The 20,979-nt window shown below is 38.0% G+C and overlaps 1 protein-coding gene across 2 annotated transcripts; it reads left to right on the forward strand.

Moving 5' to 3' along the window:
- The first annotated feature begins 477 nt into the window (after positions 1–477).
- LOC136840813 (glutamine amidotransferase-like class 1 domain-containing protein 1) lies at positions 478–19,933 on the forward strand. Of its 2 annotated transcripts, XR_010853742.1 has the most exons (8): positions 478–656; positions 4,378–4,454; positions 9,483–9,588; positions 11,031–11,138; positions 11,483–11,580; positions 12,682–12,887; positions 17,045–17,616; positions 17,791–19,933. XR_010853742.1 is itself a non-coding variant. In XM_067107726.1 (7 exons), exons 1-7 carry the CDS (start codon positions 611–613, stop codon positions 17,061–17,063), a joined length of 660 nt encoding a protein of 219 aa, XP_066963827.1. In that variant the 5' UTR covers positions 478–610; the 3' UTR covers positions 17,064–19,933. The 2 variants fall into 2 exon arrangements, 1 of the variants encoding a protein (XP_066963827.1); XM_067107726.1 differs by having other exon boundaries at positions 17,045–19,933.
- Positions 19,934–20,979: the final 1,046 nt, after the last annotated feature.

Below are 20,979 nucleotides of genomic sequence, written 5' to 3' on the forward strand. Positions count from 1 at the left end.
GCCAGCATAGGTGGGCCTAACAAGTATGTTTTAGAAATTTCAATACGCTAATCGATAATTAGGCCATGAAATGTTACAGATTCGTCAATTCAGTCCTTGAATTAGTACGAAAGGTTTATAACCTTCCCCCCGCCCCCTCTCTCTCTCTGTCAACTTTAGGCTCATTTTTCTACTCTCATATAGATCGTGTCGTTCTATCTTCTTTTACTGTTCAATGGTTTTCAATGTTAAAGGGGAAACGCTTAATCCTCCGATATTGAATGTCAAATTTCGAAGTTGATTCGTACAATTTGAGCAACACAGTAATCAAAATTGCCTTAATGGTGTGGTTACCACTACACAAACTCACTAAACGTATTATATCGATTGATACTAAAATGTTTAAATTAAGCGTTGATGCAAATTAGGCAAATATTAATGTCAACAATGAGAGACATGACTGAAACCTGTCCTAATCCTACGCGATAGAACATTTGAAACTTTGACAGGTCAAATCACTTAGTGGACTGTGGATGGTGGGCTGTCAACTCAACTCACTCTGTGGTGCATAATATAAAACTGATATTATCTAGTGTCATTGTTAATGCTCTAACAGAAAATACAGGGAAATATGGCCAAACAGGAATGCCTTATAGTGCTTTCGTCTTCCGATCTAGGTAAAGGTTTTTAAGGTTCATCATTTCCTGTCTCTACCTATTTTGACTGGTCCAACCTACGGTGGCTTACTTACCTTCGGTAGACCTTAGGGCTTGTCGGATTTGGTTAAACTCCGTTAGGGCGTCGAAGCTTATACTAAAATATATACTGGATCATAAGTTTACCGTAAGTGGAAATAAATGTCTTCGAATGCCAGGCCATTTTGACTTAAATCTTATAGGCCTGGTCATGGCTTTTGCTTTAAGTATATGCTAGCCTAGATGGTTAAATATTAAGAAGTGTTTACTAACTCTAAGGTTACCCTACGGATTTTTAGATAAATTTAAGATATGTGGGACAATTCTCTTTGATCAGTCTGCGTGAAGTCTATAGGTATATATTTTTTTATGATTTATGCCCAATATTTTGCTCTACATGATGTTGTTACAATACTGTGTCTGGGCATTAACCTTTATAACCTAGTGCGGCATTCACAGGTCTTGATGTAACCTGTCACTTATACCTTACAGACCTAACCCAACCTGTTGCAGAGGTAATACACTGATTCGTTTGTCATAGTGAAGTACTCGAGCATGATATTTTTCTGACTGGTCACGTTGTCTTTTGTGCATCAATAACAATTTTATTGGTGCAAACCATTTGTTTTTGGGTTTTACCCGCCCCTAAGAGTCCAGCAATTGTGAGGGGACCCCAGTGTGAAAGCTGGGTTGCTGGGCGAGAGGAAAACCAAAATCGATTGCAGGGCACCAGTCAAAAGGTAGGAAATTCATAAATCACATCAGTAAAAAAAAAACAAAGTTGCTGCATTTCAATACTAACAAACTAAAAACAAATTAAAAAGCATGAAAATGTAGCAAGCAGTAAGGCTACATGGGTGCATCTTAATTTAACCTCCCCTAACCTAACCTAGGTTGCCATGTCCTTACCTGGTTGGGGCAAAGCCTAACATAGAAAGCCTTACCAATTATTATGGAGACACCTCTTGCATTACATAATTTACTGTATTTCTTACCTTAGGCTAGGTTGGGTGAAGGCTGTGATTCATCTGTCCTCTCCAAGATTGTGCCTTTATAAGCATAAGTACTTGAGAGAAAACCATATGGCGATGTTTCCTTTCTCAGGAACTTTGATTGAATGGTTGCCAACCCACTGATTGACTTGCGGTTTAAAAAACGTGGCATTCTGCGGGCTGGGCATTGTACATTGGAAATGGAAAAGAAGACTCCACAGCCCTGGAAGAATAGTAAGAACTCTGATTTTTCATGAAAATTGGGAAATCACTTATAAGTATTAGATGAAACAACCATATCATGGGCAACCATTGTCAAACTGAAGAAATTATTGTGAAAAATGGCTGAAGTCTGAAAAGTCCTAAGTACTTTAGCATTAGGAGCTGATGAAGTTTTAACTGGTTACAAGTGGTAGCTAATTTTTATATAACATAAAAACAAAATAAAAGCTCCAAATAGCACTTGTGGGCAGAGTACAGTACAGAGATTCCTGGCAGTGTTGCAGGTATTCCTATTTGTGCAACTGCTTCCAGTAAAGCTTGAACAAGGATCATAGTGTATGTGCTGCAAGCACTTGTCACCTCCCATTGCCCAGAAATTCAGAATGGATCACTCAGAAGATTATGCGAGCCTTCACATTTCAGTGGTAATATACAAGGCAATATTTACTTGCCCCCAATACAGGTATTACCAATGGTAAAAATGCAAAATTGAACATAATGCAACTTGTTCTGATATTAAACTCAGTGTGATCTTGGAATAAAGTATCCTAGTAATACTGTACTAAATATTGCACTGTGTTAACAGTTCAGCACACACTTAAGACTGAGTAGATAGTAAACATTTCTGTTAAACTTGTAATCTAGTATGAATGTAAAATATGTTTTCTGATGGTTTTTTTTTAAGTAAGTTGATCAATTTGACATTCATTTCAACCTCAAATATTTGGTTGACCCAGTACATACTCTCTTAGGGTATGTCTAACAATAATTGGGACCAGAGTGTGAAATCAGGGTTTTTGGATGGAGGAATGCAAGAAAGTAAGTACTACAGTACAGGGATATGTCTTCACCTAACTTTCTTTAACCTTACCCAACCTGTTGTGTATGTTCCTATCTGATGGGGGTGGTGGCCAGGTTGGTAGAGGCTTGTCTTTAGAACATCTGGCTTCTTTAGAAGCAGAAATACAGATCTGTATGTGGTACAGACCTTGAGAAAAGTTACAGATAATCCTCTATCATCAGTACCAATTCTCTTTGAATCCTATGCATTGGTCAATGAGGTGAAGTTCATGATAGCCAGAAGAGCTGTAGAGGAGGTACTGTGGAAGCTGAAAGGACTCGGTAACTACTTCTCATCTTCATAGCCTGAGGCAATTGGAGGCCCATCATTGATCTTAGTCCCTAGACAGATTTCTGCTTTTGACACCCTTTCAGATGGAGAAAATGGGGGTGGTGTTAGGAGAGATGGCTTTCTAGCATCCACAGACCTCAGGGATGCATATTTTCAGATTCCATTGAGTTATTTGTTTGTTTGACAGGGCAAGATCTACCAGTTTAGAATCTTATTCTTCAGGCTAGTGATAGCCCCTCAGGTTTTTGCCCAAGCACTTGCCCCAGTTGCTATTTGGGTTCACAAGAAATGGATCAGATTGTTGAGGCACTTGGACAGTTGGCTAGTGTTGGGCTCATTTCATCAAGAATATCACATGCACTTGAAGGATCTCTTCAGTCTGTCACTTCTTGGGTATGATTGCCAGCTTGGAGAAATCGTGTTTAGAGCCGTCAGACAACAAAGTACGTAGGGATGTATCTGGATTTAGCATCCTTCATAGGTCAACCCTCTGAGTAGAATACAGAGATTCCTGGCAATGTTGCAGGCATTCCTATTCTTGCAACTGGTTCCAGTAAAGCTTTGAGCAAGGGTCATAGGCCACTTGTCATTTGTAAAGTTGGTACCTTGCAGAAGGTGAAGGGTGTGTTTCCTGAAATGGCAGCTGAATGAGTAGTAGTCTTCTTTGTTAAACCCCCCAAAATTTCCAGTTCCTATTTTCCACCAAGTGTACCTAGACATCCCCCGGTGGCAGGACCTTTTGAAATCTAACTGGTATACCCTTCACTCTTCCTATTCTTATATGCTTCAAAGGATGCATCATATCAGTCTCTTGGAGCTGAATGCTGTCCTCCTAACCCTCATGGAGTTATCAAGCCATGTGTTCTGCCAGATGGTGGATGTCATGTTGGACCTTGGCATACCTGAGAATGAGGGGACCAGATCTCAAGATTTGTCACCTGGCAACAAATTTCCAGCTATGGGCAAAAAAAAAATAAACTTGCATGCTTTGGTAGATCCTTCAGAGGTCCTCAAGGCTGACTGGTTTTATTACTGTATTGGTTTTTTTTAACATATGGTACATTATTTGTTTATGACTTTGGTCTCCAGAACATGTTTATGAATCTAAATTCTCATATCTTGGAGGCTGACTTATGCACTGTGCCCAAAATACCATTCTTGCCAGGTCCCCAGCTTTTAGTGATAGGATACCAAAATTTTTTTTACTAGATTTCATGTTGATAGTCGAGTACTTGGATTTGTTTTTCCTTTCGTGTTGATAGTCGAGTACAGTACAGTACTTGGATTTGTTTTTCCTTTCAGTTGTATATTGCAATAAATAATAAAGATGTTCTATAAAAATTCTTTTTACCAACAGGTGTGTCAGCGCCTTCTTTTCTTCAATGCTACAAATTGACACAGTCGGCTTTTAGTATACAAATTGCAGCACCTGAGGTGAGATGCCTGTATAATGTGTTTTGGAACCTCTAGTAATGTCATCCCCACTTCTTTATGATATAAAATTATTTTTCTTGATGGGAATGTATTTTGCTGAATGGTTTAGCTGCCCCCAAAGCTGGCTTTTAGGCATAATTCTCATTATCCATTCGGTCTATAATACAGTAATTGATTTTGGCATTTCCTGATTATCATTCAATTTTTGACTGCTAGATAAAGATAAAATTAAACTTATTACATCAATCATGCTTAAGCAATTTATTTATCCCTGGAAATAAATGTCAGTTTTCCCATTGCTTTATGTAAGTAAACCTATTTGTTCTGGACTCCTGCCTTGCTCAGGCACAAAAAACCCATCACTTAACGAATGCCTTCAGGCGAGTAATTCTTCTCCCAAGACATGCTTGAAAGAATTTGGCTCTCAAGTCCCTCTGTCAGCAGAAATGGTCACTCCATATCATTTTTAGGTACTTACAGACTTCTTTGGCACATCTGGAGCAGAGAGCACAGCAGGAGTCAAAAGCAGTCCCTAATTGTAGAAGGGATTCTTTTTGAACAGTAATGTTGAAGCAGCAGTGAAGACTGAATACACTAGTAGAGTTGAGGCAGTGGTGGAGAAAAGCATTCTGATAGCTGGGGAACAGTAGTCTGTGTCGTTCAGGATGGTTACAGGTTGATCCATTTTCTGGCCTACTTTACAAGATCTCGCAAAGCTCTGTCTTGTTGGCAGAGTTGAGGGAAATCATGGACGAGAACAAGTTGGAAGTCATAGATGGCCAAGCCTGTGGCTACCACAGGCTACTTTTCTTTGCAGAGAAGTCAACAGGAGGTTGGAAGCCGGTCATCAACTTCTCCCTAGTGAATGATAGAGACAACACACTGGTTGACTCTCTAAGGAAGGGAGACATCATGCTTTCTGTTGATGCAAAGGATGGAATGGAATGGAATATGAGGTTTAGGCCAAAGGCCAAGCACTGGGACCAATGAGGTAACTCAATGCTGTGGACTCGAAGGATGCATATTTTCAGATACCCATCCATCAACTCTCCAAATTGCACCTCCTCTTTGTAGTGTGAAGGGACCATTTACTAATTTAAAGCCTTTTGTTTTTGATTGTGGACAGCCCCTTGAGTGTTCATACTAGTGTTCAGTTTGGTGTTAGCCTGAACTTACTTGTACAGGATAGTTTTTCTGGAATTTCTGGCACAGTTACTCCCAAAAATCCCAAAAAGAGTTGCCGTCTCAGTTTTGCTGCGACCCCATAAATTGGGAGACCTTCGATCTTGTCCTCAATTGGTAAAATGGTGGACATGACAGGAGTGAGAGTATTTCCACTGGACTCTTGTATCAGCAAATTCAGGGAGATAGCACAGGCATTCCTGATGTGCCAGAACAAGCAACCCAGCTTTGGCATATTGTATGCATAAAAGGCCAAATTATAAAAAATACTCTTGTGTGGTAGATCTACCTAGAAGTTGGCTTAATTTATAAGGTTTTTTTTCATAAGACTTAGATGGATATGATTTGCCTGAGCTATGCTTGATATTAAAGGTTACCTGCTTAAGAATGGATCCCCTGCACTGAGCTGTATGTACAGTTATATTATTATGAAATATGATTGTGTATTTACCCACTGATAATAGTAAATGTGCCTTCCCACATCCACGGCCGTTGTTCGCCTTCCGGCATCCATGGCCATCGTTCGCCTTCCCGCATCCACGGCCGTTGTTTTTCTTCCCGCAGCCACGGTCGTCATTCACCTTCCCACATCCATGGCCATCGTTCGACTCCCCACATCCATGGCCGCGTCATTCGCTTCCATGTCCCTTTGCTGTCATTAAAATGTTCCGCGGGACGGGCCATGATGATGCATGTCTGTCATACGAGAAAGGGTTTCTCTCTAGTGTCAACGTGGGCTCATGCGTAGGCGAGTTCTTAGGAAAAGATAATTTGAGAGAGGGAGCATCTTCTCCAGTTTCATCGCGCCCTGGGCATCGTGATAAATTTGGATTAGTCCAGTCATCAACCCAGTCAAAGAATCCTTTACCTGGGAATGGTCATAGACACTGCCTCGTCGAAGGCTTTCCATCTGATCACAGGATAGAGAAGTTCAGGGCAGTGGCTTGCCCCTTCCTATCCAAACGGAACCAACCGGCTCGATAAAGGCAGGTGATCCTGGGACTTTTGGTATCGCTAGAGGAGCTGGTTCCTCACAGGCATCTTCATCTTTGTTCCCTGCAATGGAGGCTGAAGGAATTTTAGTTTCCAGCAAGGGACTCTCCTCACCTACAGGTCTTCTGTCGACAGAGGTAAGAAGCAACCTTCTGTGGTGGTTGGACGACAAAAACTTGACAGTGGGAGTGCCTCTTCATTCACCCCCTCCAGAGCTCCTCCTGTTCTCGGATGCTTCTTTTGAAGGTTGGGGAGCAATCTAGATCTCCTGACCTCATGCTTGTGGGGTCCTCAGGACAGGAAACTTCACATCAAAGTGCTAGAGTTGAAAGCAGCCTTCTGAGCACTTCAGGAGATTCAAGAAAGTTTGATGGGGTACTCCATTGTTCTGATGTCAGACAACCCTGCAGTGGTAGCTTATGTAAACAAACAGGGGGGTCTAGTGTCAAGCCAGCTTCACTTGATAACATTCCAGTTACACCATTGGGCTATCAACAACTCAGTGGACCTCATGGCCAGGTACATTCTAGGCAAGAGGAATGCAGTGGTCAACAAGCTAAGCCGTCGAGGGTAGGTTCTAGGGACAGAGTGGTCTCTGCACCAGGAGGTGGCAGACAGGCTTTTTCATACCAGGGATACCAATGATAGACCCTCTTTCACAACAAGGTTCAATAGGAAGCTAGAGGCCTATTGTTCAATATTTCCAGATCTCATCGCCATGGCAGAGGATGCCCTTCAACATCCTTGGGACAATCTGGACATCTGCCTTTCCCCCCCTTTTGCCTGATCCATCATGTCCTGAACAGGGTGATGATTTCCCAGAATCTCAGATTGACCCTTGTTACTCCAAAAGGCTTTTCTCGCAGAGCAGCGACACAGATATCTAGTTACCTCAGAAGGTCTTCTTCAGCCATGTATCGGGAAATGTGCCATCTACTGTGATTGGTGTCATTGACGGGGTTTCTCTCCACTCGGAACCTCAATTCAGCGGATAGCTGATTTCCTGATGTTCCTCAGAACAGAAAAACACCTTTCTGTTTCTGCTATTAAGGGCTACAGGGCTGCCTTGGGAATGTTTCTTTGTTTGGACCTAACTTCATCTTGGGAAAACTCTATGCTGCTCAAAAGTTTTGAACAGTCTTGTTCTCCTAGAGAACTAAAACCCCCTACCTGGGATCTGACTCTGGTGCTAAGTAGTCTCACTCGAGCCCCATACGAGCCACTGCTTTGCTCATCAGATAGGAACTTGACCCTCAAGGACGGTTTTCCTCCTAGCCTTGGTTTCTTCGAAAAGGGTGGGCGAACTCCATGGCCTAGCTTTCGATGTTAAACATACCAGGGGTTGGAAGTCAGTAGCATTCGAATTTGTCCTGGAATTCATGGCTAAGACTCAAAAAACCCTCGGTTTATGATGACAGGTTTACCTCCTTTTTCATCCGTTCCCTTAGGGATTTCGTTAACGACGATCCAGAGAATTGCTCCTTTGTCCTGTCAGAGCACTGCGTTACTATCTAAAAAGAACTTGACATCTCAGACTAGGATGCCGAAGAATTTTTGTTAGCACAGGCCAGATCAAGAAAGAAGTGTCCAAGAATACTATTTCATTGTGGCTTTGTGAAGTAATTAGGCATGCCTACTCCTCATCTTCATTCTCTACTGCCAATACTGTGCATGCAAGAGCACATGATATTAGAGGACTAAGCTCCTCCTTGGCATTCAAGAAGAACTTATCTGTTCATAGTATCCTGAATACTGGTTCTTGGCTCTGCCAAACCATGTTCACTTCCTTCTACCTGAGGGACATTGCCCACAGGTCCTTGGACACTTTTTCCTTGGGTCTAGTGGTGGCTGCTCAATAAGTTATGTAGCTCATCCAGTGCCCCTAGCGGGACAGTTTTGTATCTTGACTAAGATGATGGTATGAAAGTGAGGATGATTGAGATGACTGGTCTCTTTTCCTTCCCCCCTTTTTTCTTTCTTTTCTACCTACAGGTGGTAAGAAGATGGTTCCGTCATACACTGGAACGGGCCAGATACAGGTGAGCATAGTAGCCTTACCGTTGGTTTGTTTTTATTCTACATGAATATACCTAGCACTAGCAAACCCTTCCTCTCTCTGGCAAGGAGAGAGAGGAATAATAACAAACATGTATAGGTGGATAACTTAGTTTGTTATTTGAACAGGTATAGCTCTTTTAACTTTCTCTGATGCAATGAATTGCTGCATTGGACTTAGCCCAGTAATCTGACTGTTCGATACCCATATATCTAACAGATCAGAGGCTTAAGTCTCCTTCCTTTGAATTCTCTTATTCAGGAAGTATGACCGGGTGTGCTGAACCTCTAGTTGGTTCAGGATTCTCTTACCTCCCACCAAGAATGAGTCTGTCGTAATATTAAGGCCCAGGTTTGTCCCACATATGAACAGATGACAAATTTAAATTAATTTGTATTTTTCATAGCTAACAAACCTGTGGTCATAACATTTACTGTCCACCTCCAGCCGCCCCTCTTTCAGTTAACATTGGGCTGGAAGAAAACCGATACGTCATGGGGTTGAGATTGGGTCGCTGGCTGCATCCCACCTCATCTCCAAGACAGATGCCACCAGTTCCTTGCATAAACAATTCTTGTTTTTATTTTTACCAGTTTCCAGCTGGCGCCAGAAGGCTTATCCTAATGTTAAGACCGCAGGTTTGTTAGCTATGAAAAATACAAATTAATTTAAATTTGTCATGTTTTTAATAATATATTGTGTGTAGCATTTTTAGCTTTTAACTGGTAAGGCCCATCATGATTATAGCCCTAGAATTGCCTTGATTATTTTTACACTACCTTTGCTTTTTCTTTCAGGCTAAAGCTCCTACATTTATAGACAAGGATGACCAGAGTAGTCGATGGTTGAATGATATAGCTTCAAAAAACCTCCTTAATCCTAAACCGCTTACAGAAATTGAAGGTGAAATAATTTTGTTCTTGTTTATTATTCATATATGTAATCATGCTTTTTCACTGTGAGAAACCCTTGGAAATTATCACTTTTTCCCTGTTCCAGGATACACATTTGCTCTGTGATGGATAATTAATTTTGGCTCTTTGGTATAGATTATTTTACTACAGTAGTACTGTATTGGTAGCTCCTTGGTATAGATTATTTTACTACAGTAGTACTGTATTGGTATTATTGATATGTTAAAATGCCCATTTTCTTTATACTACGCAAACCTGGGGGTCAGAGTGGCCTCAACTTAACTCGGCTGCGATGGGAAAGAAGAAAAGTATAAAAAGGTGTTTTTGGACACTTACTCTTTAGATAATGACAAACTCATGTGATTATTTCATATGATAATACATGAGAACTTGGTCCCAAAGAAAGCTGACCTTCAGGGGGACCCAGCTTGATTCAGACTTTTCGAAGTGGAATGTCCAGCTACAAGAGCAGTAGACCTCAGATAGATACAGAAAATATAGGAGAGGAGAGAGGAAAATAGAGTTGCTTAAGTCTTACAAGTGCAAAAAAATTAGTTTCTTATTCCGTGTACTTGCATTTCATTCTTACTCTCTATCTTCTCATTTCCAGTCTCAGGCACTTCTTATAGTTGGGGAAAGTTGCTCATCTTGATCCCCTTCCCTCTTAACTTAAGTATCCACTTCTTTGTTTTTGTACAGGTGAAACAAAATGTGGATTAATAAAGTAAAATATGACACAATAATTTTGAACTCTTGAAATGTCAAGGAGTTTTTCATGAGTGAAAGTCTTTGGAAGGACTTTGTTCGTGTAAAACTTACTAGAGAATCTTTGTACAGTATAAGGCAAAAGTGCTGTAATTCATAAAACATCAGGACTACACTTCTGGTCTAACTATTGTTTTTTTGTTTAAAGTTCTGTCTGCACACATAATTTTCCTTTTCATTTTCATATTCATGTCATTTAGTCATCATTTTTACCATTAATTGGCATTATTTGGAGTAGTGTGTAACTGTTTAATCATCTAATTTTGTTAGTTTTGGTAATTAATAAATTACCTTGTATGCCTCACTACTTTCAGTAGCTTCTTAAGCTTTTACCTACAAAAGAACATTATCAGTATATTTTCCATGCAGAAATTTGCCTGTCATGAAGCACTGAGAAAACTTTCACATTTTCACTCGGGCAGACACAATTGTTAATTCTGATATGTGTAGTAGAGTAGAAATTGCTCTGCTGTGAAAGTAAAAATTCTGCCTTCCCTGGAACTGACAATGTCACTTGTTATTTGTACGTATCATGTTTTTAGTTGATAACTATTGTAAAGTATAAAATACCAGATTTTTATGTAAACATTACCATTCTTGTACTTTATGTAGAAAAATATTTATGTTTCAGTTTTGACTTACAGAGATTTTTCCTGTTACTTTCAGCGGGGCGCTATTCTTGTATAGTCATTCCACACAGTCCAGGAGCAAGTGAGGACTTAGCCTCCAGTACACCTTTGGGAAAAATTCTAACCCATTTTTTATCAGAAAAAAGTAAGTTTTGTTTTGTGTTCAGTTAATCACTTATTAAAATTTTTTTATGTGAGTATTGCCATTAAGTTATATCAGAGTTTTGACTAGCATTTATGATGACAATTTTTATTGTCAAGCACAATAAGTTTTATTGGATATTATTTCTTATTTCTTAATCATCGGATTTATACTGCATACATGTTATTATTGACACAACTTAAGCATGGACTTACATTAAGTCAAAAAGTGATATGCTGTGAATGGGTAATGTTTACTGCAATCTGCTCCACAAGAGTTGCTGTTGCTATATGTTTTTTACATAATACCATTGTGTTTATGCTTATACATCATAAATTTTTTCACAGAACCTGTTTGTGCAATTGGGCTGGGTGTATGTGCATTATTATCAGCAGTTAAAGGCGACTCTCAGCAGTGGGCATTTAGAGATATTGCTTTAACTGGAGTAAGTAATAATCTTATATTCAGTACTGTATTCTAATTTTGGAGTTCATATTAAAATTTCCTTACAGTTGTGAAGGAGCTACTTTGGTGCAGTTATTATGCTTGTTGATGTAAACATTAATGTGAAACAACTATCCTGCTGGTTATCACCTAATGTAGGTATATAATTCTACCCATTCTGGTCAATAAATGACAGAATACATGGAATATGAACCTGATAGTAACAAATTAAAACAGATCAAACCCAATGTGGTAATGTGAAATTCAGTATCTCAGAAGAACAACACATAAAAGTAATTTTGACCTATCATAGAAATACTCACTTTTATTCAACCCACATACAGACAGTAAATAAATCAATGTGTTTCCTTACCAGTGTATTAGTATTAATAAATTACAGTTACTAATAATTTTTAAAGTCATTCTCCTTGTCTCCCAAGCAGGGTTTTTTTCTGTTAGATGCAGGCTCATCTGGTGGTCCTTGAGTGGAAAGGGTTATTTTCCATCAAGAACATACTGATAGTCAACTTCACTACTGTTATTAAAGTACTACTGTACAGTATTATTAGCAGGTAGTTTAGGCCAAACCACTGAGCAAAAATTCTAAAAATCGTAGTATGAAAATTAGCAGTGCCAATTAAGGGACACATAATAGACACTGTGAATGCTGTAAACAATGGAATAAGTGTCAGCTCAGTTTAAGTATGTCAGGAGTCACTTGAGTCACCAATATCTAGTGTTTTGTGAAGTCTGTTCATACACGACTCCAGATCATGAGTGAAGACCAATCTTGGATTCACGGTGTCTCCTGGCAAACAAAATTAGTCTTCAGATAGTCATCTGATTGTAATTGTCTTTCCATCTGAAGCGGAGTCATGATGTGCCAGAGAAGCTCCGTTTCAGAACTTTAAAATTTATCAACTCACAGGATGCAAAGTACAGAACAAAGTTAGTGAATCATTGAACCATAGTTGCAGATGGATGGTAACCAACAGTGTAATATTACTCCAATTCAGTTTATCATTATGAGTTTTTGCTTTATGGTGATTTTACCCCCAAGAATTCTGTAAGTTATTTTGACCCAGTGTATTTTTATTTTCAGTCATCTTTATCTGAAGTGACAGCAACATCCTATTTTGCTTCATTGCCATTGATACCCGGTGATGCTATCTTAGATCGGGCTGGAATATTTTCTACAGGTGCCCCAGCAAGTGTGCACATAGTTGTGAATGCTGGAGTTGTGACAGGACAGAATCCACAGTCAACACTTTCTGCAGTACAAAATATGATTCTTCTAGCGAATCAGAGGTATGTTACGTATGATGTGTTCAAGTGCTTATATATTCATCTTTTCCATTATCCTGTGAAATATATCTAAAATATGATTTTATTTATTTACTTATGTTACATTAAAGGTGATCATATTGTTTCTTTATTGATGTTACACCTTATAGTTTAGAATATGCTTCTTCAAACTTTCTTCACTGCAACTCCGAAATCAGATCATGCGAATTCTAGTGACCCACTGGACTCGACTTATTGGTTTAAAAAAGTATTTAGGCTTTATTTTGATATTGTTTTTTAAAGGAATTTCAGGCAAAATCAAGATTACCCGAGTTTGCAGAATAGTACTGTATAAAAATGCAGTTAACCCTTACCAGCCAGGCTAAATATTTACAGTATTAATGTAGCCCCCTGGCCTCACAATTTGTAAGGTTGACCAGTTTTAAAACAGAACACATCACTGGTAAGAGGAAAACATGCCATGGTAAAAAATTATAACAACCTTTTGCGCACTCACTACAAGTTGAACATAAAAATGATCTGCTAGCAGTGGGAGAGCTGACTGGAGGATTTGGCCTGGTACACAGCCTCTTTGCCAGAAAGTGCACAAAAGAGCCAGTAAATTTATGAAGTTATTATAAAAGGTATACTGTACTATATTTCTAAATTTTTTTTATTTTATATTGCAAAATTACAACTGTAGCTGGCATTCTAAAATATTTACCACTGGCTTTGCTCATTGTTATTAATCCAAACACCACCAGCCCACTATTCGATGTCTTAATAAAGACCTTACCACCAGTCTCTCTGTTTCATCAATTATGTCTACTTTCGTAACACGCACTTACATCATTTTCAGTATGTATCACTGTATTCTTTTTGCTGATATGTTGGACCATCAGCATCAGTATCTAACACCCTAAGCCTTCCAGTATATCACTGTCTTTGTCATTCCCATCGTTTTCATTATCTGAGTTTGCAAATTCAACATTTCCCATGTCATTAAAATCCAATTGGCAAAATATTTCCTCCTCTGCCAATAACTTTTAGCTGTTTTACACCTAGCAGTCAGTTCTTGGATGTGGCCAGAATTGCTACAGTCAGCTTGAGATTGGTAGCAGTACCCTTCCACAGTATCCTCTATCTATGTCTATTATTGTTCAATAAAATGTTACATTCTTCTCCATTTGTTTACATGTTTGTAAATCTTTTACTGTTGCCATCTGGATGGCCGTTGTTTGGTGGTTCTGCCTGGGGCCACAAAATTTTAATGTTGGTGGCTGTGTTCGTAAGTTCCCTACCCCTCCATGATATACAGTAAATGCTTATTGTGTTTGGGTTTGTCTGATGAAAATCTGGTCACACATACAATTTCTTTTCATGTTTTGAAGAAAAGTGGTATACAAAATTCACATTTGCAGCAGAGACAAAATATCATAATTCCTTTTTACAAAGAAAAAAGCATGAGCATGTAGCATACTTGTAAAAATAAAATAAAAAATAAATAACAAACTGTATACTGTACTGTACTATAAAGTACAAAAATAGTAGGACCTATAAATTGCAGACCATTCAGTTATGGATCTAGGTCACTTATAGAATGGAAAAAGAAAATAAGGTGTATGTAAACTTACTGATTTCTTAATTTTGTGGACAAATAAGTTAAAACTGTGAGAGCATAATAAATGCAGGGCTCCAGCACTCTGCTTAATCATGTTGACATCAGAAGAGTCACAGTTCAGCTAGACTCAGCCCCAGTAGGAGGAGGCAGTGCCATCAGTGCACCTCACATGGTGCACTGGAGGCAATGGTAAAAAGTGTTTGCAGTGCCCTGGTACCTGGCTTTCAAGCCTAAGTCTTATAAATAAAATCAAAGCCATGACCAAGCACACTTTGCATTATACAGCATCCTCACTGTATGTCCACAACTTGCCACTCTAACCTCTCCATTTCTGTTTCAGAGTTGGAAAGTGATCTCATTTTGTTGGCATATTTTGTGTGTAAACCACATTTCATTATCACTGAAGCCTCTTAACAGCAATTATTATTAACTGGTTCTCAGCTGACATCGTAGTCAATAGACGGTCGTTGTAGTTCCTCAGCCATTTTCTTCACAGAAAAAATTTTGTTTGAATGGTTATCTGATACGGCATTACCCACTTTCTTTAGGTGGATCATCCCTATTAGGAAATCAAACCGGTAAAATCTTGGAGCTGTAGAGTCATTTATTGGTGCTACTGTAATGAACACAAGTGTTTGAACTGTAGTATGAAGGATGGAAGTCTTCTGCCTTAGGATCTATGCCAGGCTTGACTAGCATTTCTCAGATATCGCTCAAACCTTCATCTTTGCCTGTGTGTAAATGTATTACATCTTTCGGCAATCCAGGTTCTTGTGACCTTGCTAAGGCATTTGATGCACAACCCATTTGATTGAACCCTTGGGAAGCTCTTCTGTCTCTCAGTACTGACCTTCAGAATTCTTGTCTGCTTGATACTTGACTTTCATTTTGGCTAGTCCATTACCAGGTCCTCAGTCAGACCTAGCGGAGACGCGATTCAGTATACAGTGAACCCCGTGATGATGGGGATGCATCCACACACCCCGCGAATGGGTCAAATCAAGGAATGCTTAAAACCCTCTAAAAACACTTAGAACTGCCCATTTTGATAGCAAACCACGAAAAACCCTGTAAAAATGCTTATACCTGAATATTTTAATAGTTTATCACAAAAGTGCATTTATTCATGAAATTATATGAAAAAATACAGTAGTGAATATTTCTCAGTGAAAAATACCACGCACGCGAATTTTCATGAAAGATGGCTAGATATGTTCCACAGAGAAACCACGCAAATGCGTGAGTCCGTGAACCATGAGAATCGGACAGTCACGGGGTTTACGTACAGTGAACCCTCTGTATTTGTGGGGGATGCACCCCCGCAAATAGCCAAAATCTGCGAATACTCTACAACCCTCTAAAAACACTTAGAACTGCCCATTTTGATAGTTTAAACACAGAAACCTATAACAAATACATATACCTGAGCATTTTAAATAGTTTTATCACAAAAAGTGCATCTATTCATGAAAATTATATGAAAATACAGTAATTAGTGTATATTTCTCAGTGAAAAATACTGTGAGTGGGTGAATATTCCGCGAATAATGGCTAGATATGTTCCACAGAGAAACCCGTGAATGCGTGAGTCCGCGAATCATGAGAACGCGAATACGGGGGGTTTACTGTATGGGGTTTGATGAGGCATCCTTATGAGCCCCTTCTGGAATACCTCTTAGTGGGTTCGACACAAGTGTTTTTGTGGGCTCTTGCCTTCTCTATGTCAGCAAGCTGTGCACCTCTTCTGGTAATGTCCATTCCAGGCATTTGTCATTAATTGGTCTTTTAACATACCACAGACTTATAGCCAAGACTCAAAACTTCAGGTGCCTGTGACTTGATGGTTGCCCTGTTCACTAATCTCCTTAACTTCCGCTTGCTACCAATTAGCTGTCTTGTTTCCAGCCTTCAATGACTGTTTCCAGCTGGTGCCATGACCTACTTTGTCTGGGCAGCTAAGCTATTTCTTCAGTGCATTAGAAAATTCCATTCTTCTCACCTCTTCCTTCTCACTGGTCACGTGTGCTTGTACTGTAATGCAGTAAGACACAGTGTGACTAGCCTAGTACTGTAATTAGAATTGTTTCATGATCACTTTTGAGGGAGAATAAATACTGTTAATTATAGTTAAGTGGTGGAATGTGACAAACCTATTCTTGTCAAAGTTGCATTAATGTTTTTGAATCTTGAGTCTGTTTTTTAAATTTTTCTTTCCTCAGCAATATTTAATGTCCAAGGGATTGTACAGATAAGCTTCTTTCAAGCTTTTGTGTTACAGAAATTGAGATTAGGGGCATAATCTTTATTAATAGATTCCCAATAAATTGGTTTTGATTATTCACAAATTCTTCAATCTCTGAAGGGTTGTCTGGAGTGGTGATTGTTGTCAATGCTTTTGTTCTGTAGACTAATTGAGGAATTTCCTGAGGTATGATCTAAATAGCATTCATATTTTTTTTGTAGTGGTAAAAAGTCATTTTAATGTATATAAATAGCCTTGTGCCTGTATATGCAACTCCAGATTTCATATGACTGAAAATATTTTACTTCTGCATTTCAGGCAGACCAAAGGAAAATGAACTTTTGCATTTCCCAACACCAGCTTCGTCATCAAATGATTTGTCAGCTATGCTTTTTGAAGAAATACTCATAGCATTTAATTTTATAGCAAATTAGTTTTACCATTTGTGATTTTTATCATTTCCTTTTTTTATTAAATTTTAGGTATTGTTTTTTATTACTTTTAAAGAGGAAATTAGAATTACCAATTTAAAAATGACATATTGCTGTAACTGCTGAAAGATAAAGGTTTTTTTTTGCAGGGACAGTACCTTTAATTACAGATATGATTCTTCTGATCTGTTTTGCAATGATTGCAGATGTCATTTGACCAAGTGATGCATTAATTTTAATCATTGTTTCACTATAACCTTGGGTATATGCATGTAAACCTCCTTATTCTCTTACAGATCAAACCATATACAGGTATATATGTAAGTCTGTTCTGTTTGCGTTTTGGGGGAACATATATAATTTGTAGTCCTACGGAAATACAAACCATTTTTTCATGTTTTTATCTGCTGAGGGTGAAGAAAGATCATTCAGAATTGATGGAAACTACAGTAGTATCAGGTTATTCTGGAAGCTTACTAAGTGTAGATGAATTACTTTTTGAAGAGAGGAGGCAGTACAGGTAAACTACTAACGTCAATGTGTATTTCAAAATACAAACCATTTTTTCATGTTTTTATCTGCTGAGGGTGAAGAAAGATCATTCAGAATTGGTGGAAACTACAGTAGTATCAGGTTATTCACCAGGCTTACTAAGTGTAGATGAATTACTTCGAAGAGAGGAGGGCAGTACAGGTAAACTACTAACGTCAATGTGTATGTCTTCTGTTGCCCTGTACGCTAAACAGTTGGATGTTTGGCTTGAGCGTTAGTATTAAATTTTCATTATCTTTTCCACATCTCACCTATATAGGAATGTTTAATCAGGTGTAGGTACCAGTATCTTGCATTTTTGGTATTTGAGTGAACTGAATTGAGACCAGTTGCTCTCTATTCACCACTTGAGCCAATAAAACTCATGTTTTCATCTGATTCCATGCCAGTTGAGTCCTCATTGCCTTTATAAAGCCTGAGTTTGGCAGTATGTATGTAGTTATGCATTTCTTAACCATTGCAACAGGATGTCTCCAGACTGTTTGTGAATTATACTTCTTGAATTTGTGATGCTGCAGAGAAGACTTTCATGTTCATTTCATGTCAGAGTTAGATCTCCAGTTAAATGAAGTGCAATCACATAAGCAATGACAGCAATGCATTTTGTTGTAAGTAATTTTAAAATTACAAAATTACTACCACCACCTAATTTCCTATGAACAAAAAATGTTTTTTGTCAATGACGTTCACAGTCAGACTATGATGGTGCAACAAGGTGCTATGAAAAGTATTAGCTTTCCTTCAGCTTTTCTTGGTTCTTCACTTTTTTCAAAGGATTCATGTGTTGCTGGCCACTGAAAGGTTCTTCTGGTTTCTTGTGTTTTCTTTTTCCATTTCTTTTGAGGTTACCTAATTTGGCTGTGCCTGATTGAAGGCATAATTCTAGGTAGTCCACATCCTTTGGTAATGTTAAAGGTCTTAATCTGATGGCCTTTCCACTATTAAGTAATCAGAAAATCACAAGTTGAAGTCCTAGAAAAATTGGGCAATGAGATCAAGTCCAATGCCGGAGAAGTGTACGATTGAGGTGCCCAGCAACTTTTATACAACTTTTAATGTCTTTATTGTCCGAAACTGTAATGTATTGTTTTAATTAGGAGTTCTCTTCATCATCATGTGCAGCAAACACCATTAAGGTTGAAAATATTGGTCCTGGTTTTTAAATCTAAATCACAACACTTAGTGGTCTCTAGAATCTACAGATTCATATGGTACTTCAAGTATCAGGTTGTAGCATTAAGAGAGCACCTTTATTTTGTTTTGAAGATTATCATGCTCTATTGATCATGTAGTTTTTCCTGTCAGTTGTCCATGAAGTGCTCATAAGGTTGATGGCTTGTCAGCACTTTTTTTATGGGTAACGCCTCGTTGGTAGTTTTCTTCAGATTTTGATGGTCTACTATCTCTACCTTGGGCAGCTAAAAGCACAACTACTGGTGTGTATATTAGGAAACAACTTAAATTGTTTAAAGCAGTTTAGATATTCCTGTTCTGGTAAATATGGGCATACATAATCATGGTATGTGTCACAATATTTTTGTTTAAGTGTAAGTTATTATTGTTGTGTATGTCAAAAATATCTGTAGTAATGTAACTCAAAGTTCTTAACTGTATTGTATTGTTGTTTTGAAAAAATATAAGTTGTAAAAATTCTGTACTTATTTTACTCTACAGATATTGTAACTACAGTTGCCCACATAAGTGAAGCAACAATATTTCATTAGTTGTAGATTTAAATTTTGTATATATTAGCTCACAAATTGAAAAAAAAAATTATTTTTCATGTTACCAAAACTTATTGGTTTGGTATGATAATTTTAGAAGGTCAGAAACTTTTAAAGAGGTGTCAAATGCATACATCAGAACTTGTAAAATTGATTAACCAATATTTTAGATTTTGTGAAGAAAAGATGTGAGGAAAGTCATTTTTAGTTCTTTTGTCAGTTTTTCCATCCTACATTTATTTTTTATTCATGTCAAGTATCATTACTTGTTCATTGTAAGACCATAACTAAAATATATATTGTTATCGTACCAAAATTGTAATGATGGTTTTAATGAAAAATAAAGGAATACTATTAAAGTTATTGACATGAGTTTCAACAGTGAATGATCATAAACATGCTGTACAGTACAACTAAATGACTACTGTAGACCTAATACATTTAAGTATTTTTGATATTTGAACATTTTCTATATCATTAAAGTTGTAGAAAAAAAAAAAGTAACAATCATAACTGAATCCTTCTGAGTTCCACCTCCAAGCTGCTAGATATCATTTTCTTGAACACAAAGAGTCCATTGACAAAATAAAAAATATATCCGTTGCTTCAGTTCTTGTGGGTAACTGTACTTTTTTTCAAGGTCTACAGATCTGATGTACAGTACTTCCAATAAACAGGAGTCCTCTTGGATGGTACCATAGATAATGGGAGCAAAATTATGCAAATGATAATGCTTTAACTGTTTTTGATAGAATTACATTCTCAACAGAACTAAAAAAAATTTAAAATGTCATGTTTGAAGTTCTTTTTGTTTCTGCTCTCTTGAAGTTGTTTAAATGTTTTAACATGTTTTATGGTAAGTTAGCCATCTTTATACCATAATTGTGTAATTCCAGAGATAAGTGAACCTAGTAATGTAGTTCTGATATAGTTTAGTTCTATATTACTCAAAATGGACATATTTTTAATCTTCAGAGCAGTTGAACATGTTTGGAAATATCTAAAGCCACCCTAGGAAGTCATAAAAGGATTTTTTTAAAATCATGATTGTGTCTTTGTAACTAGGATACCTTGTTAAACCCTGAACTTTTAGGTTCCACACCTTACTGAGATCCTAGACTGTGTCCTGCAGCTGATTTTGTGTGTTCCTCATCATGTGAATCATTTCCCCCTGAAAGAATACTTGTAGCTTCTACCATTTTATTTCTAGACATGAGACACAAACGACAGTAAACCCCCCGTATTCGCAGGGGATGCGTACCACACCCCCCGCCCCGCGAATAGCTAAAATCCGTGAATACTTAAAACTCCTCTAAAAACACTTAGAACTGCCCATTTTGATAGTTTAAACACAAGAAAAACCCTGTAAAAATTGCTTATACCTGAGTATTTTAATAGTTTTATAACAAAAAGTGCATTTATTCATGAAAATTATATGAAAATACAGTAATTAGTGAATATTTCCCCGTGAAAAATATCGCGAATGGGCGAATTTTTCGCAAATAATGGCTAGATGTCAACAGAGAAACCCGCGAATGCACGAGTC

This window comes from Macrobrachium rosenbergii, chromosome 8 (assembly GCF_040412425.1).
Source record: "Macrobrachium rosenbergii isolate ZJJX-2024 chromosome 8, ASM4041242v1, whole genome shotgun sequence".
In the NCBI taxonomy this organism is placed as follows: domain Eukaryota; kingdom Metazoa; phylum Arthropoda; class Malacostraca; order Decapoda; family Palaemonidae; genus Macrobrachium; species Macrobrachium rosenbergii.

What these genes read in the sequence shown, in the direction of transcription:
- LOC136840813 (XM_067107726.1), top strand. Translation starts at nt 611, where the DNA reads ATGGCCAAACAGGAATGCCTTATAGTGCTTTCGTCTTCCGATCTAG. An exon ending in GCTTTCGTCTTCCGATCTAG is followed by an intron (nt 657 to 4,377) that starts GTAAAGGTTTTT and finishes TTTTACCAACAG; the next exon opens with GTGTGTCAGCGCCTTCTTTT. An exon ending in ACCGCTTACAGAAATTGAAG is followed by an intron (nt 9,589 to 11,030) that starts GTGAAATAATTT and finishes TGTTACTTTCAG; the next exon opens with CGGGGCGCTATTCTTGTATA.